Genomic DNA, 15,628 nt, shown 5'->3' with positions numbered 1-15,628 from the left:
TTCTAGAAATGCCACATCATCCCTCCACCGCTAGTCATTCCATCTGTGCAGTTTGCAATGGTGAAATAAAGCTTTGGTGATTAGGATTTTCTTTTCAGAACCTCTATCTGCCCCCTTACCTTACACAACACTCTGGTTCCTTCCCTCCAACTTCAAAAGGGAGCCCGTCTGCAAGTGATACCAGAGGTCTGGCTGCAACTCTTTGTTTCTCTGAGAGAGACCATTCCTGGCTTAAGTGCATATTTTTCCCTTGCCTTATTTCTCTCCCAGGAGCAGGCTAATCCTCTCCAAGTGGGTATATTGTTTGTGGGAGGCTTTGATCTACCTGCTGACCAGCAACATAATTAACTTGGTGCAACTGGGTAGTTATGGACTGAATCTCCATAAGGACTGACTTGGGAAACTGCTGCAACATCCAGAGTATACAAAGCGTGCAGGTGAAGTCAAGACAAATTAATTATATTTGCACTCCTGACCTTTTCAAACCTATACAAAGAAACTTTAAGATTTTCTCTAGGGAGAGCCCATGCAAAGTTAAGGTTTTGGGAGTAGCTTTTGCCTGCAATGTGAATATAATAAAGTACTAAAGTCACAGTGTCACAGTAAAATACTACAGATTCAAACTAAAGTCGATAGGGAATGGGGATTTTATAGATTTCAAATGTAAACTATACAGCTTGTACAGGCCATAATCCAGGCATTCACTGTCCAACCTGTGACCCGCTACCTGGGCACAGATGCCAGGCTGAGTTGGAGTGCGCGGTGGGGCTTAAAACAGTTGGAACCCGTTTCTTCACATTGCCCAAACTGCCTCTAGTCTGCTTCAGAGACCTAGAACACAGGGTAGGGATGTTGTAAGCAGAACGAAGAGTGGCATACTGAAACAAAGTTAATTTCACTACGTTAGGACCAGCCTTTATTTTTGCTGGAAAAGAGGAATGTTTTTAAATGTTTCTGATATTTTGCATGTCGCTAGCACATTGAGAGAGAGTTTCAGATGGAGAGGCTGAGTTCATTTGGGAGCGAGATTATTCTTCCAAAACATGTGTACTGTCACACATCTAGCCTTGGGTGCTTGGTCACTTGGCATGGGGACAAATGTTTTTAGAGCAAGTTTTGTTTTATCAACGTGCAGAGCCTTAGCGACAAAGCTTAGGGTTTTGAACTGCTGTTTGCTTGACTGGTGGTGACGGGACCTGGCCTAACCTGGTCTGTGCATTTCTGGCCCACAATGAGGTGGGCCTCATAGTTCGGCACGCTTGAACTTTCCCTGGCTTTGCAGAGAGGCACATCAAGATGCTAGTGGTATAGTCTAGTCCTACATGACCACTACAGAGACTAGAGTGGGCCAGTGTAAAAGATGAGTATTTTGGCCTTGCTCGTATGCGGTGAGAAGCACCTATTTTAGTCTAAGAACAAACTGTGTTTCTACATTGATCATAAGGGCAATAGGCAAAGGATACTGATGGAGGTCAGCAATGAAAAGAGAAGTGTGGTGTTTTGTGTGGTGCCAAGAAGCACAATTCCAACCTTCAGACACATTTTGTACAATCTGTTCCGACACATCCATGATTGCACATATGTGAGGCTTCCTAGAACCTGTGTTTCTTTGGGTCATCAGATAGGGATATGTTAGCTGAGCCTTACCTGCAAAGATATGATAGGGCTAGAGCTTTTCCTCATGCAGATTCGAGAACCCTAAATTGCTTCTCTGGATGGATTGGGAATGGTGCTAATCCTGTAAGGATTTTGGTGCTCCACAGTAGAGCCTGGTCAACAAATCAGTACACTCAATATTATGTGAAGCACATTAGGCTCCACAAAAAGGTGAAAGAATTACTGTTAACGTTGATCGACCTCAAAATTTAGATGTTAATTTTGTATTTGAAATTCATTTTAATTGTTTTTATTTTCAATTTTAGTTGTATACCTATTTCCTGGTTTGTAGTGCTGTTGTGGTGATCTTGAATATATGCATATAATAAATATGTACAACCTACGTGTTGATACCTTAATGCAGTAGAACCACTTGCATATGCTTGAAATACTTTCTATGTCTGTTACGGTACCTTTAGTTTTTGTCTATAGGTTTCGCATGAGAACAGAGTTGTTTTCCTACCTCAGTGGAGGTCAAGCTTTCTACATACCCGATACATTATGAAACAAGTTGGCATCTACATCATAACTATCTTTAAATTGTCACGATGTATGAATATCTCGTTTTAGAGCCTGCAATACATGGTTTTGTTTAGGTATAACATGGCTGCTGTCATGAGCAGAGTAGTCCTACATCGCTTGCTAGGGGTATTATTAGCATGCTTGAATTTGACCCATTTGAGTGCGCACTACCGATGATTCGGGAGCGCTTTTATGACCGTAACATACAAGTAAGTGGGTAAACCGGGGGGACAAACGTGAGGTTATATGCATGTACGCATAGTCAGAGTTTAGCAGCCTTTCATTGAGAGAAGGGTGAATATGTTTAGACTCTAGCAATGTGGGAAAAGTTTAAACTTGCATAAATTAGCGACTTTGAAGATGCACGACTAAAAGCAGGCTGCATGCGATCAAAGTACAATATTTGCTGTCACATAAAGACAAGGGGGCATATTATCAAGGACGGCGTTAAAATTATCGCCGGTTTAGTGGCAAGCGGCGATAATGGGCTTGATGATATGCCCTGGAGTATTCCAAGAGAAGCCCATGTTCACACCAGAACATAGACTTCTATTGGAATTCTCAAGGGCATATTATCAAGCCCATTATCGCCGCTTTAGCGGTAGTTTTCTGCCGCTAAACCGGCAATCATTTTTAACGTCGTTCTTGATAATATGCCCCAAGATTACTAACTGATGTCTGATTGGCATGAAACAGCGTGTACACTTCTCGGATGGCTTAGTATTGTCTACAATGCCACGATTCGTATTCTGTTAATGACGAGTAGGTAGTTTTATTTGTTAACGGCATGAACAGAAAGTGAGGATTATTGTTACTCAATTTATGTATTCTTAAGGCACTATAAAAAACATAGTATTTCAGCTTTTTTATTTTGTGCATGTCATCACGGTCTACTAACTGATTAGGAAGCACTGCACCCGGGGACTGGATTGTCTCATGTTTTATCGTATATAGATTTTTCTTAAACTGATGTCCCCTGACGAAGGGCTTTTGCCCGGAATGCATCTGGATGGAGAAATGTAACGAACAGTTTGGTCTGATACACAGCATTTTTGAAGCAATGTAATTTGGAGAAATGGAACATGGCGGATAACAAATAAATATCGCCTAAAAACAAGGAGCAATTATTGTCTGAGTTTGTTGTGAATGAATATACAGCTGAACAACCCCGGGATGGTGGGGCCAAGCAGTTCTAGAGGTGACGGACCCAAACAGGGGACGCAACATTTTAGTTTACAAATTCACTCTTTGATCAAAGAGTGAGACTGTAAATAAATATCGCCTAAAAACAAGGAGCAATTATTGTCTGAGTTTGTTGTGAATGAATATACAGCTGAACAACCCCGGGATGGTGGGGCCAAGCAGTTCTAGAGGTGACGGACCCAAACAGGGGACGCAACATTTTAGTTTACAAATTCACTAGACTGAAATATTGAAGCAACCTTTTGAAAAAAAGTGTGTATTCGTTCACTTATATACGTGTTTTCTTTCAAACCATAACAGCAATTTATAATCAAAATGCATATGCTTCACTTAATAGGCAATTGCATCAATTTTACAAAGCAGAGGATAAACCAGCATGGTGGGGTCGCCTCAAAGAGAAGGACAAAGGAAAAGTCTGACCTCTCTCTGAGAGACCACTCTAAAATTCTCCTGCTCCACTAACTTCTAATCTGTCCTGCTCTCTAGAGGCATACACACTTAACATTTTCCATAGCAACATGCAGTTCTCAAGACTGTCCAAATGGGTTAAAGCAAGATTATACAATTACATACTCAATAGGTTCTCAAAGTTTCTGACTATACACTCTTCTCTCTGTGGTCTTCAAACTTACACTATCTGTAACAAATCATGGTACATGGACTGGTCTGCACTCTGCAGGTGTCTCTTGAGTGTGTTATTCATTAAAACAAGATTCCATGATCACAATTTTTTTTTTATTTTCATGGGAATGAAGGGAAAAAAAGATTGCACTCAACACTTATTAGGACTCCAGCTTGCTGCCTAGGAATTAAGTGCTTGATTTACAAAGTTAAACTTAAACTTTTCTGTAAGTTTAAGTTTTTTTGCTATTCACAAACAAATGATTTAATAGCAAGTTTATGACTGCAGAGACTCTGCAGTCAGGGCGGAGAACTCCGCACATAAATAGGGCTGTGAAAAAGACTAATCTTACATGAAATTCAGGCCTACATTACCTATAATGAGATTAAACGTGAATAAACCTAGTTATTCTTCACAATTGGCAGTTAGCATGGCTGTGTTAATGTCATGTTGATGCAAAACATTTGCTATATAAAACAAGTCATCATTTGTCTGTGTCCTGTATCAACTTGGGCGCTTTGATACTGTCCTATTCTGCATGACCTAAAACTCACAACTACAAAAAGGTTGCTCAAATGAACAAACTGCTTGATTAAGTGAACTCTTGAGACATTGGCCATGGTATAAAAAAAGATGGATTGGTAGTGTCCCCTAATTTTGCTTGTTTTTAATTATTTTTCCTCACAGGTCAAGACAGAAATGTTTGAGCTTATTTTTGCACACTAAAACGCGCATAAAGCGAACTATTTTATGACCTAATTCAGTTGTTTCTGTTTGTCCAGTACGTGTACACTTTTTTTTTTCCGAAAAGATCCCTGAAATATTTTCAACCATTTTACCTTTCAGAAGGCCATTCCTTGTGGGCAACCATGAACACTCCTAACAAATCCATAGAGCCAAATTATTCCAGCATTGAGGAACTTTTCTGTATGCCACAAACTACCCCAAAGGACAAAGACCTAACTCCAGTAAAGAAGACCCCTAAGGAGGTACTAGCAGTGGTGTGGCAAGGGTGCCATGGACACAAATGAAAGCAAGAGAAATTGTCCCTTCACCGCCCAAGTTCTAGTTAAAATACAACCACAGTTGGGTGTAGTTGGCCACTTTTATCCCTGGTTGCTGGTGCCACTGTACTTATTGCAGTGATAGCCACACCACTGCTGCTGGACCAAGTTCCTCAATCACGCCTTTCCTCTCGACTATTTCTCAATCCTTCGTGTCCCCTCCTCATTCCCTTTTTATTCTCTCCACCATGTCTCTTCCAATCTTGCTTTGTTCTTTTGCTCAGTCCTACTTATTTCCTTCCTTTTTCACTTTTTTCTTCTTTACTAGCTTTTGACACCACCTTTGTCACGGTTTCCTCTCCCCCACTTCTTCCTCTGTCCTGTCTCTTCTATCTACCTCCTACCCGAGTCTCTCCTCCTCACACTTAATTTAATCTACCTGTCCTCTCTATCCCTTTCCCTCTGTCTCTTTCGTCTTCAATTCTCAATCTTACTTTTCTCCTCCCTCCTGTTCTCTCATCACCCCAAGTTGTGTCCCTTTACTTTTTGCCCCTATTCCTTTTGGCTTGTTCTCCTCACCCATCCCTCATCATTTTCCTCCTTGCGCTTCTCTTCTGTTTCTCTGTGCCTGCTCCTTTTCTCATCCTCACCCTCTGTTCATATCTCCTATTTCCCCTTTCCTTCTCCTTTGTCAGCCCCAAAGTTTGTCTTTTCTCTTATTTTCCCACTCTGCCCTCCATGTCTGCACTTCCTTTTTACTCTACTCTTAATCTCTGCTGCCCCTTTTCATTCTTCTCAGCCTCTCCTCTCTGCCTCATTTCCTTCTTTCCACTATTTTTGTTCATCCGGTCTTTCCTCATTTACTCTCCCATCCCTTCTCTTTTCTACATTCTATACACTTCCAATCATTCTTTTTTTTGGTGGACTCACCATTTGCTCTACTCACTGCTTCTTACTTTGTAGTGCGCCCATCCCCTTTAGCTCCTAGAGAAGAGTAACCAGACACTGTATGAAACAAAGGTAATCAACCCAAAAAAAACTGAGCGGGTGTACTAAGTAAACTGTAATTGCTGCAAGGAACACTGGGTCCCCTCAAGCGCCTGGTCCCCCAGTGAAGCTAGCTGTGTCCCTGGTTACATAGTTCATTCTCAGTAGAAAATGCTTAGTTGTGTTTATAATTAACTCAAAATTGTGTTTGATTTGCATCCACAGATTACTTTCTTGGATTCCAAGAAAAGTCTCAAACTCAACATTTTTCTCAGGCAGTTTAAATGGTAAGTTTGTGCTCTTGGCATACAATTTTAGATGCATGTAACCTTTTTATTTAGTTGCGTATATAGCCTAGGAAGTTGTCTTCTCACCAAAAAGAAATAGACTGCCCTGATATGGAAGTAACAATGTCTGCACAAGGTTGATGATAAAAGGAGGAGTGGTTGATTTTCACAGGCCATTGCTATTGAGCTACAACATTGCTTTAAAAAGGTTAATAAAGTTTCCAAAATAAGGGGGTGGGACTAGTAGAAAATGTAATGTCATAGGGCAAAAGAAAGCTCTTTTTATGTCTTGCAAATAGATTTTTTTTTAGGCACTAAATGACCACATAAGTTATTTGCCTTTTTTCATTATCTTACCATTATTTGTCCTGAATTATTTATGCCGCTTCTGTAAACCCCCGAGTTACGTTAAGAAGGGAACCCTGATGCTGTAAAAATAGGCAACCTATCCACTAAATATTCTAGATCTCTCATAGGCTGTAACCTCCTCCAACTCTGATCCACAGATTACAAATTCCAATGGTGACTTCAGTGGAAAGTGGCTTGGGAAGGGGAAATAAGCCTTTTGCACTGTAGTCCCTTAGACTTGCATTCCCAGTATGATGCCTCAGGCATTTAGTATCGTAGTAAAGCCTAATCCTAGTGTGCGTGTTTACCCACACTGTGCCCATGAGCCACATACTCGCCACTGGATTGACGTGCTTTTCCTTATTTCTTGGATCTTTTGGAAGCTCAGATTGGCAGACCATGACAAACATGGGCACTGGTTTTGTTGAAAATCCATAATGACATGAGACCATTTTTATTTAGGTATGATCATCTTGCTCCTCTATGGGGAATGTTGCACTAGGAGTCCAAAAGAGCTTCTCTTTCTGTGATGGTTTTTTCTTCTGCCCACTCTGTAAAATCTATACCTTGGTGAGGGAAGAAAGTTGGCTTCTGCAATTTAGATCCTGCAAGCCTTTCAGAATCCCGCTTAATGGAGTTAAGATTTTTCGGCATCAAAATGTTAGTGTTCTGACTATAGTAGGGTTTGACCTATCCCTGCTCAGTACTTTATCCGCTAAGAAAGCTTACTGTAGATTCAACTATCTCTATGAATGCTATAAACCAATCTCAAGTCAATATCAACCCAACAAAGCTGTCAAGGTAGCATCTGGCATGTAGAAGGGAGAGAGGAAGGTTCAATTTCTCCTTGTGAGCCCTTATGTGCCATTTTTTTTTATCACACACCTTCTTTCCATTTTTCATTCCACAGCTCAAATGAAGAAATTGTTGAGTTGATACAGAAAGGGGATCGGTCCAAGTTTGATATTGAGATCCTGAAGCAGTTTCAGAATTTACTGCCCGAAAAACAGGAGGTAAGAACTGGATCCTTCTTCTTTATGTGTAAATGAACATTTCCAAAACACTTTTACTTCACTAATGTATCTGATGGTTTGCTCCTAAGATCGAGAACTTGAAAGCCTATCAAAAAGAAGAAAAATTATCAAATGCCGAAAAGTTTTATGTCCTCCTCTATGCTGTTCCTAGGTGAGTGAAAAATTAATGCTTCTTCTTACCTGAATTACTTCTGTATTTATCCTTGAGTTTCTTTCATGGTTAGTCAATCTGTAAACCTAAATAAAAGGTACTAAGGGATTTGAAAGGGAAACCGCCTTAACCATGACGCCAAACCAGCAATATTTCTTTACGCCGCTGCCTTAACAATGAATTAGTCTTATATTGCAACTTTTTAAGCACAAATATGCCTTTAACACGAAAGACTTAACAACAAAAATATTAGTATTTCACAGGTAGACGTATATATTTATATATGTGTGTGTGTGTGTGTGTATGTATGTGTATATGTGTATATGTATATATATATATATATATATATATATATATATATATATATATAACGTCAAGGGTATTTTTAGGGTTTAGGTTGGTTATGGGTTTTTGGATGGGAGGGGTATTTTATGGGTTTTCGGGTGGGTATGGAGTTTTTGGATGCAGGGGTATTGTTAGGGTTTCTGGTGGGTAAGGTATTTGGGTAGCAAGGGAATTTTAATAGCTGAAGATAGAAATGTAAGTATTTTACAGTCCAGTATAAACCCATTATGCATATATGTATAAATACAAGGGTTTATACTTATCTGTGAAATACTTACATTTTCGTGGTAAAGGCATATTCATGGTTAAAAAAAAAAAAAAGCGGTTGTAAAGACTTTCATTGTTAAAAACAAATTTGTTAATGCGTCATTGTAAAGGAATGCTGTGGTACCGGTGGTCGTTGTCCCATTGTACATAATGGATGGATAATAAATCAAGTCAGGTTTTCTGTAGAATGCTGCGTAAAATTCAGCTACCAATTGGCAGTGAGATGCATGTGTTCTATTAGAGCTTGACTGTTTCTTTCAAATATAGAGGGTAGTGTCCAGGGGGTCTACATTACTTATATACAGGGCTAATTCATGGATCTTTAAGTACTAACCTGTAAGTGGGTTGCGCCCCTGAAAGCCTACAATAGAGCAAAATTAATTAAACTAGAGTATAGTTAAGGTCTATGCAGTATACTAATAAAGAACCCAGATGGGTTGTTCTCAATACATGTAATGATATTTGGGTTTATCACATTTATTTTACAAGCTCCTGGTACTCTTCAAGCCTTCACTCATGACCGTCACTTTCTGCATTAAAATGGGGAGTACCTCTCCCATGGGACCACACAGACTCTTTACCGATGGACCACAAACCAGTGAGACTACCTGCATGTTTACATGTCATGGACAAAACTGTGATCATCTCAACTTGAAATTATGCTTTAAGCCTTGAAAAAGCCTCCTGCTTGCATCCGTAGGGGGGCAAAACACGTGCTGGCTAGTTACAGCTCACATATTTTCTGTACTATACCCATGATGTTGGAAGAGCCCCAAGAGTTTCTAAAAAAATAAACACTATAAACCCAAATAGAAAGATAATATATGTTTTGAGAATATCCTTTTTTTAATCCGTAAAATGTATATGTACTTGTGGCTAGGCAATACATTGTGACTTTTTTTTTTTTTTTTTACTATAGTAGGACATTTGTGCTGCTTGCCAAATAGCGTACCACTATCCTTCGACATGGTATCAGCGAAGGAAAAATCAAATAAGATGGGGCTAAATAAGAAACATTAGCTCACATCTGTACACCAGCCATTTATAAATGTTCACCGCTAAATGGAACTAAACTATTGCTGTGACCAACATTGCAGGCATTCCAAAATATATTGCAGCAAAAGCAAGCCTTAGTAGGGATATCTGGGGGGTGGGGAGGAAATGAGACTTTGTCAAACGTAGTAATGTATCAAAATGAAATAATACAATCTGTACAACTGGAAATGTTTCTTTAAAGGAGAGGTTAAAGGAAATGCTGATTGTGCCTTTAAGAAGAGAAAAAAGTATTGCAAAACACCCCAACCACCCCTAATTTAATGTTCTCCTGATCTCTTTTTAGTATGGTAATGGCAGCATGATGAACCAAGTCAAATATGGCTCCTGCTTGTCCCATTCAAAAAAGCAGTAATCTATAGAGGGATGGCCAGACACAAGTGCTTAGAATCTGGGCAATTGGCAGTGCCCACATTCAAACCATTCGGATTAGCTAAAGAGACCCCTAACACACCTATCCCTGATCATTCTTGATGGTGCACAGCTGCAGTCTGAGTGCCTCCACATGTATGAAATAAACTTTTTACTCTGCAGGAAGAGGCCACAGTTTTGATTTGAATAGTGACCGAGTTCTACCAAGTCCAAACATTCATTCTTCTAAATCATAAAATGGCTTTTGTGAGGATTATCTCACTCAAACATGGTAGCTTGGCTAAACTTCCACAATTTTCCTGTGAGAAATGCATTTTTTGCACCTGAAGAACTACACATATAATGAATAGTGTTAAAATCGAAAACTCTCCCGATATGAAGGAATTCAAATGCAAGAACCAAAAGGTTATATATAGCAAACATGAATTTGCTTTCAATAAATCTAGCTGCATAAAATGCTTCTTTCTGCCACTCGAGTAGAAGTTCTACTCGAGAGAGAAATTCCTCAATGCGAACAGTTTTCTCAACACGAGCAGTAGCGACCGCCCGTGACATCCCATGTTGAGAACTCACAGGGAAGTGGTCTCGCGCTAGACTTTTCTCGCTCGCCAACTTACCATTGGCGAGCGAGGATAAAACTCTGCTCCTCGGATTGGAGTTTTTGGGAACTCCACGAGCTGCGCAGCGTGCGGAAAACATCAGTGACTGTAGCGGAGTTCACTGCTCAGACCTAGTTCCTGTTTGTGTATATGTACTTCAATTGTCCGCGCGTGACACAGATAATTGAAAGGCAACTAAAGTGTTGGGCTACACAAAGCCACACAAGGGGCAATTTGCGCTGCTTCGAGTGACTTTGTAAATTAATGAAATGCAATACATTAGCTTGCGCTGTATCGCATATCGTTTTGGTTGGTGTTCCATAGGCGCTTTGGTGTGTATCTGCCCATGGAATTTGACGCAAACCTGGGTTGTGCCAAAATGGTGCACCTACCACAGAAATACGCATCAAGGAGAAATATCTTTATTTCTCTTCATTAGGTCCTTTGTTTTCGTGATTTAGTCTGCATCACACATAGAGGCAAATGCCACTTCGGATTGTTTTTGCATGAGAAGGTATCCCTTCCTTCTCAAAAACAATCCTGCCACTTATGCAGGCACATTAGCAGAATGACATAAGGGTGTCCGCGTTAGCACTAAGCAGAACACAGTCAACCAGAACTAGGAGTGTGCATTATTTTATTAAACATGGAGCATTTCTGTTCTCTCCCTTCACAGCCGGACTGGGAAGAGAAAGCAGCCCTGGCGATTCCACTCGACGGCCCCGGGGAAGGTGGGGGGGTTTGGCACTGAGATGCTCTAGTTGTGAGCACCGCTTCTGCATTTATTTTGTTACAGGGGTAAGATATTGCAACACTGCTGCAAAACTGGTCCCCACCCTTCCGGACCTCCGAGAAAACACCCGGTGCCCGTGAAGGCCAGTCCAGCCCTGTCTCTTTCACGCAATGCAGCAAGTTGCCTTGATGTGTTGCCTTGATGTGTTGCTTTGAATGAATTATTAGTAATTCTGCCCTAAGATCTTCAGGGGCAAGCAGGCTTTCATGGCAGAACCTGGAACCATGACCTTGTTGCAGGAGAGTGTCATCAGAAAACAAGCACCACTATCCCTGGAGTGGCTTTTATGACCCAGTGATTCAAGTGGAGTTGGAGCCGGTTCTCTCCATGAGCTTCTATCAAGAAGTTAGGGGTGCATTAATGCAGCAGCCATGGATGTTTCCTTTTATTCTAGTCAAACCAGTTTTCTTCTGGGAGTATGTCAGTAGGCCAAAGATGGTGACATCCCACCCAAAGGGTCAGAAATGCTGAAGATGCCCTCTCCCAAATTGTGCCCAAGTGTGACCCAGTTATGGGCACTTAAGGCTGTTAGGCTCAATTGCCTGCTACATCCAACTCTTGAATTATCCTCTTTAAAAAAAAAAAAAAAAAAAAAAAAATAGAATCTGAGCTGTCGGTATTTTATTAGCTATTCTTCATTCTGGATCTCATTACCTTGTGACACTCATAGATGTATATTTCGAACTTCTAGCCTCATGGCTTTTCTTTTGAGTGTTTGACTTATGGTAATCAATATTCTGATTTCCTTCCCTGTGGACAAAGGAATGTAATTTTAAGAGACCTTATGGCAGACTTATTGAGACTGGCTCCTTGCTAAAAAGACTAGGGACATGTGGGTTCTTTCACATGTCTTGGTGGACAGCAGCTGTCTCCGCTCTTGCAGAGGAAGAGATGTGCTTTCTCTATTGTACTAGAAAGGAACACCTAACAGACCTGCACACTATCCCTGGCAGATCTAGTGGTCTCAGAAGAATTGACCACCTTCTTCATGAAGTTCTCGGATTCAGAACCTCAACACCATGAAAGCAATCCTCTGCTGGGACTACCAGAGCCTGGAACTTTCAACCCCAATTTCAGATAACTGACCATGCCTACTACTTTTTCGCAGTTCAAACCCCACTTTTTCTCATCATTCGTATTGTTCCATTTGGCTGTCATCCCCCATCTCAATGTAACAACTGGTTTGTTCAACAGGTTTAATAAAAAAACATCTTCTCACCACGTAGGCCAAGATGCACTTCATAAATATGGATTGCATGTTTGGCTTTTCCAGTGCATTTTAATATGGCCTTCTTATCAACCAAAAAGGTAGAACAATGATTTCCATTCCATTTCTGCTCCAAGACCATAAAAAAAAGGAGGTGGAAGTAAAAGGGTGGAAAAAGTGGAGGCCAAGAAACTAAGCAGCTTTACACTAAGAAATCCAGACTTTTTCCTTACTCCAATAGGAAGAACATCTCCATATGGTTATGGCTAGACATAACTGTAAATTTTGAAATGGGGAAATTAGAGTAGTGAACGGTGAAATAAGATGCATGGAAAGACTGAGGTGCAAGCAGCTCCACAAAACATTTAGAGCTTATCAGTGAGTGAGCGCTTGAGTGAAAGGTTGGAACAGTCTGTGAGCAAGGTGAGGAGACGGACTTAAAAGAAGAGTTTGAAAAAAGGTATGATTACATTTAAGGTAAAGACTGACTTCAGGCATAAACTGGGCCAAGATTAGCACAACAAAGACTTAGACTTGTTAACGTTAACAAATGTCTTATCAATTTTATCATGGTCGCTGGTTCAGAAGAGAAACTTCTGAACCGCCTGTACTAGTGAAATTTCTTGTCATTTGAGAAATAATCACTGCAGTAAACTTTTATCCAGAATAGAACATTCAGAAAGGAATTAATGTTTCGCTAAGTGTTGTCCCATTTGCCATCATTTTGAATTTAATTGTTGCAAATGTCTCTAAAGCAAATACAAAGTTAATTTGTTTTCCTGTACTCTGGTCAGCTACCAGCTTCGAATTGAGTGCATGCTCCTCTGTGAAGAGGACACCATGCCGCTACAGCAAAAAGCACAACTAGTCAGCACAGCCTGTGAAGGTAAGTGAAATGACCATTGCGTTCTAATTTAAAGACTCTGTACATCACATTTAAAAATCAATCTACAGAAATGACAAATATTGCTTCTATAACACATTGATCACACAAAGGGGTTCGAGGCATATGACACGATTCAACACCTGCAGAGTGCTTTCTTGGGATACCCCGCAAATAACAGATGTAGGTCCCAACGGTAAGCCACAGGGCAATGAGAATGATTGTGTAAAAGAAAAAACAAGTGACCTAATACAGTGATATATTAAACCTCTGTGCTTTCTTAAATATTCTGGGATGAAAATATAATGGCTCCACCTGTTCATTGTGATGTACTAAATGGGCAGAGCTGAGAGTGCATCCTTCAGCATTTTATCACTTTTTCATGAGTGAACACTTTATTTCTGGAGGTTTGCATGAGCATGTATTTGCAAAAAAGCATAAATGCTTTCCTATTCGAACCCATGCAGCATTTTAAATTCCATCTTGCTAGAAATGGTGTGGCCATAATCATATTTATATTTTCTATGTCTGTTTATTGATCACATATAATGTCTGCTTTAAGACTTCTACAACTTCGTGAACAAGGCTAGTTTCCTCTCCTGACTGTTCATTGTCAGTAATGTAGTGATATTTGAGTCAGACATTACTGACAATGAACAGTCAGAGGAAAGTGGCAATCTTCCAACAACAGCTGCACACAAACACCTTTTTACAAGGAGTTCTGTCTTATTTGCCAGTCCTGGCAAAGAGGAAATCAGGGCAACCGCCAGACCGAAAACGCGTAGACCGACAAGAAGAGGGGGAGTGGCGCAAAAAGCAACAGGTCTCCACCAGTTACCAGGAGCAAGAAGACAAACAAATGGAAATAACAGATGAAAACCTAATGATTGTAAATCTGACCCCGAAAGTTCTATCCAAGTGAAGAGTCCGTATTGAAATTAGGTTTGGCCTTTTGCCCAAGAAGGAAACTGGAATATATACTGTTTAAGTTTACAAGAAAACTAAAGTTGCACAAGTACATTAAGTAGAGACCAAAGATGCTATGACTAAGAAAAATTGAAGGACAATTTTCAAAAACAGACATCTTGACTGACAATGATCTTGCAACTATACAAATTCTAGAGGATCTCTGCAATGAGAATGAATTATCACCAGATACAAGTTCAAGTGTATCAAATAAAACTGAAGTTATAGGAATAGACCTGAGTGCAAGTGCTACTCCATTTAAACCGGCTTCAACATTTCTACCACAGATGCCAAGTGATGCCATTGACATCTTTGCGGAGTCGGTAAACAAGGATCTATTACATTTAAGTTGCAAAAACATTGACAGAAAGATGAAGAGCAATCTTACAAAAGCACAACATCAAGCACTTGAGACCCTATGCAAAGAACAAATCAATAGTGTGCAAGCCCTCTGACAAAGGGGGCACTATTGTGCTTCAGACATATGAAGCTTACAACAAAGAGGCACAACGACAAATATCAGATGCTAACTATTATGAGGCAATGAGTAAAAGTAAATATCAAGCAAGCATCACAGAGTCCCATTAAACTGATACGGAAATAGTACGAACGTGGTATGCTGGAAACTGATGAATATCTGTATCTTGGTTGTTTAAATCCGATCACGCCCACTTTTTATCATTTACCCAAGGTTCATAAGGACAATCAACAACCACCGGAAAGACCAATTGTTTAGTCCCAGGGGAGCCTTACGGAACAATTGTCTGTCTATATAGATCATTTTCTATCAGCCTTTGTGGTGAAATTTAGTTCGTATATCAGAGACACAAAGGACTTTTTAGAACACATGGAAAACATACAGTGGGAATTGGGATTTCAAATGATAGTTATGGACATATCCAGTTTATGTACTTGCATTGCACATCGCAATGGACCGATGGCTGTGGAACTTTTTTGAATGGGGCCTCACTGAAATTCCCTGAACATAACAGCATGCTATTGGAATTCATAGAATTTTGTCTGAACAATAACATCTTTCTTCATAAATACCGGTTTCAGGCACAGCTATGGGCACCTGCTTCGCTCTCAGCTACGCAAACTTGTTCGTTGGCTGGTGGGAGAAGCAGGTGACCTGGTTGGAAGCCCACAGCATATGGACAAGGGTGGTAGCCTCGTACAGGTACATTGATCTCTTCTTTATATGGAGGGGATCTTCAGGTTCAGCTAAGACATACATAGAGGTCTTCAATAATAAGGTTCATTTGAAATTCACCAGAAAAGTGAGTTCAACATCAGTGAACTTCTTGGACCTGGTACTTTTCATAGCAG

General features: G+C 40.2%; 1 protein-coding gene across 3 annotated transcripts in view; it reads left to right on the top strand.

Moving 5' to 3' along the window:
- LOC146798906 (inverted formin-2-like) overlaps positions 1-15,628 on the top strand; it is a 359,639-nt gene that overhangs the window by 139,388 nt on the left and 204,623 nt on the right. For all 3 annotated transcript variants that reach the window (XM_085628014.1, XM_085628013.1, XM_085628015.1), the window contains 5 exons: positions 4,850-4,992; positions 6,220-6,281; positions 7,540-7,642; positions 7,732-7,814; positions 13,245-13,336. In XM_085628014.1, the coding sequence (XP_085484140.1) occupies positions 4,850-4,992; positions 6,220-6,281; positions 7,540-7,642; positions 7,732-7,814; positions 13,245-13,336 (483 nt within the window). The remainder of the gene's footprint in view (positions 1-4,849; positions 4,993-6,219; positions 6,282-7,539; positions 7,643-7,731; positions 7,815-13,244; positions 13,337-15,628) is intronic.

The sequence above is a fragment of the Triturus cristatus genome, chromosome 9, assembly GCF_964204655.1.
Source record: "Triturus cristatus chromosome 9, aTriCri1.1, whole genome shotgun sequence".
Classification (NCBI taxonomy): Eukaryota; Metazoa; Chordata; class Amphibia; order Caudata; family Salamandridae; genus Triturus; species Triturus cristatus.
Note: the sequence above shows the minus strand (reverse complement) of the source record. Positions and strands in the feature narration are given on the sequence as shown.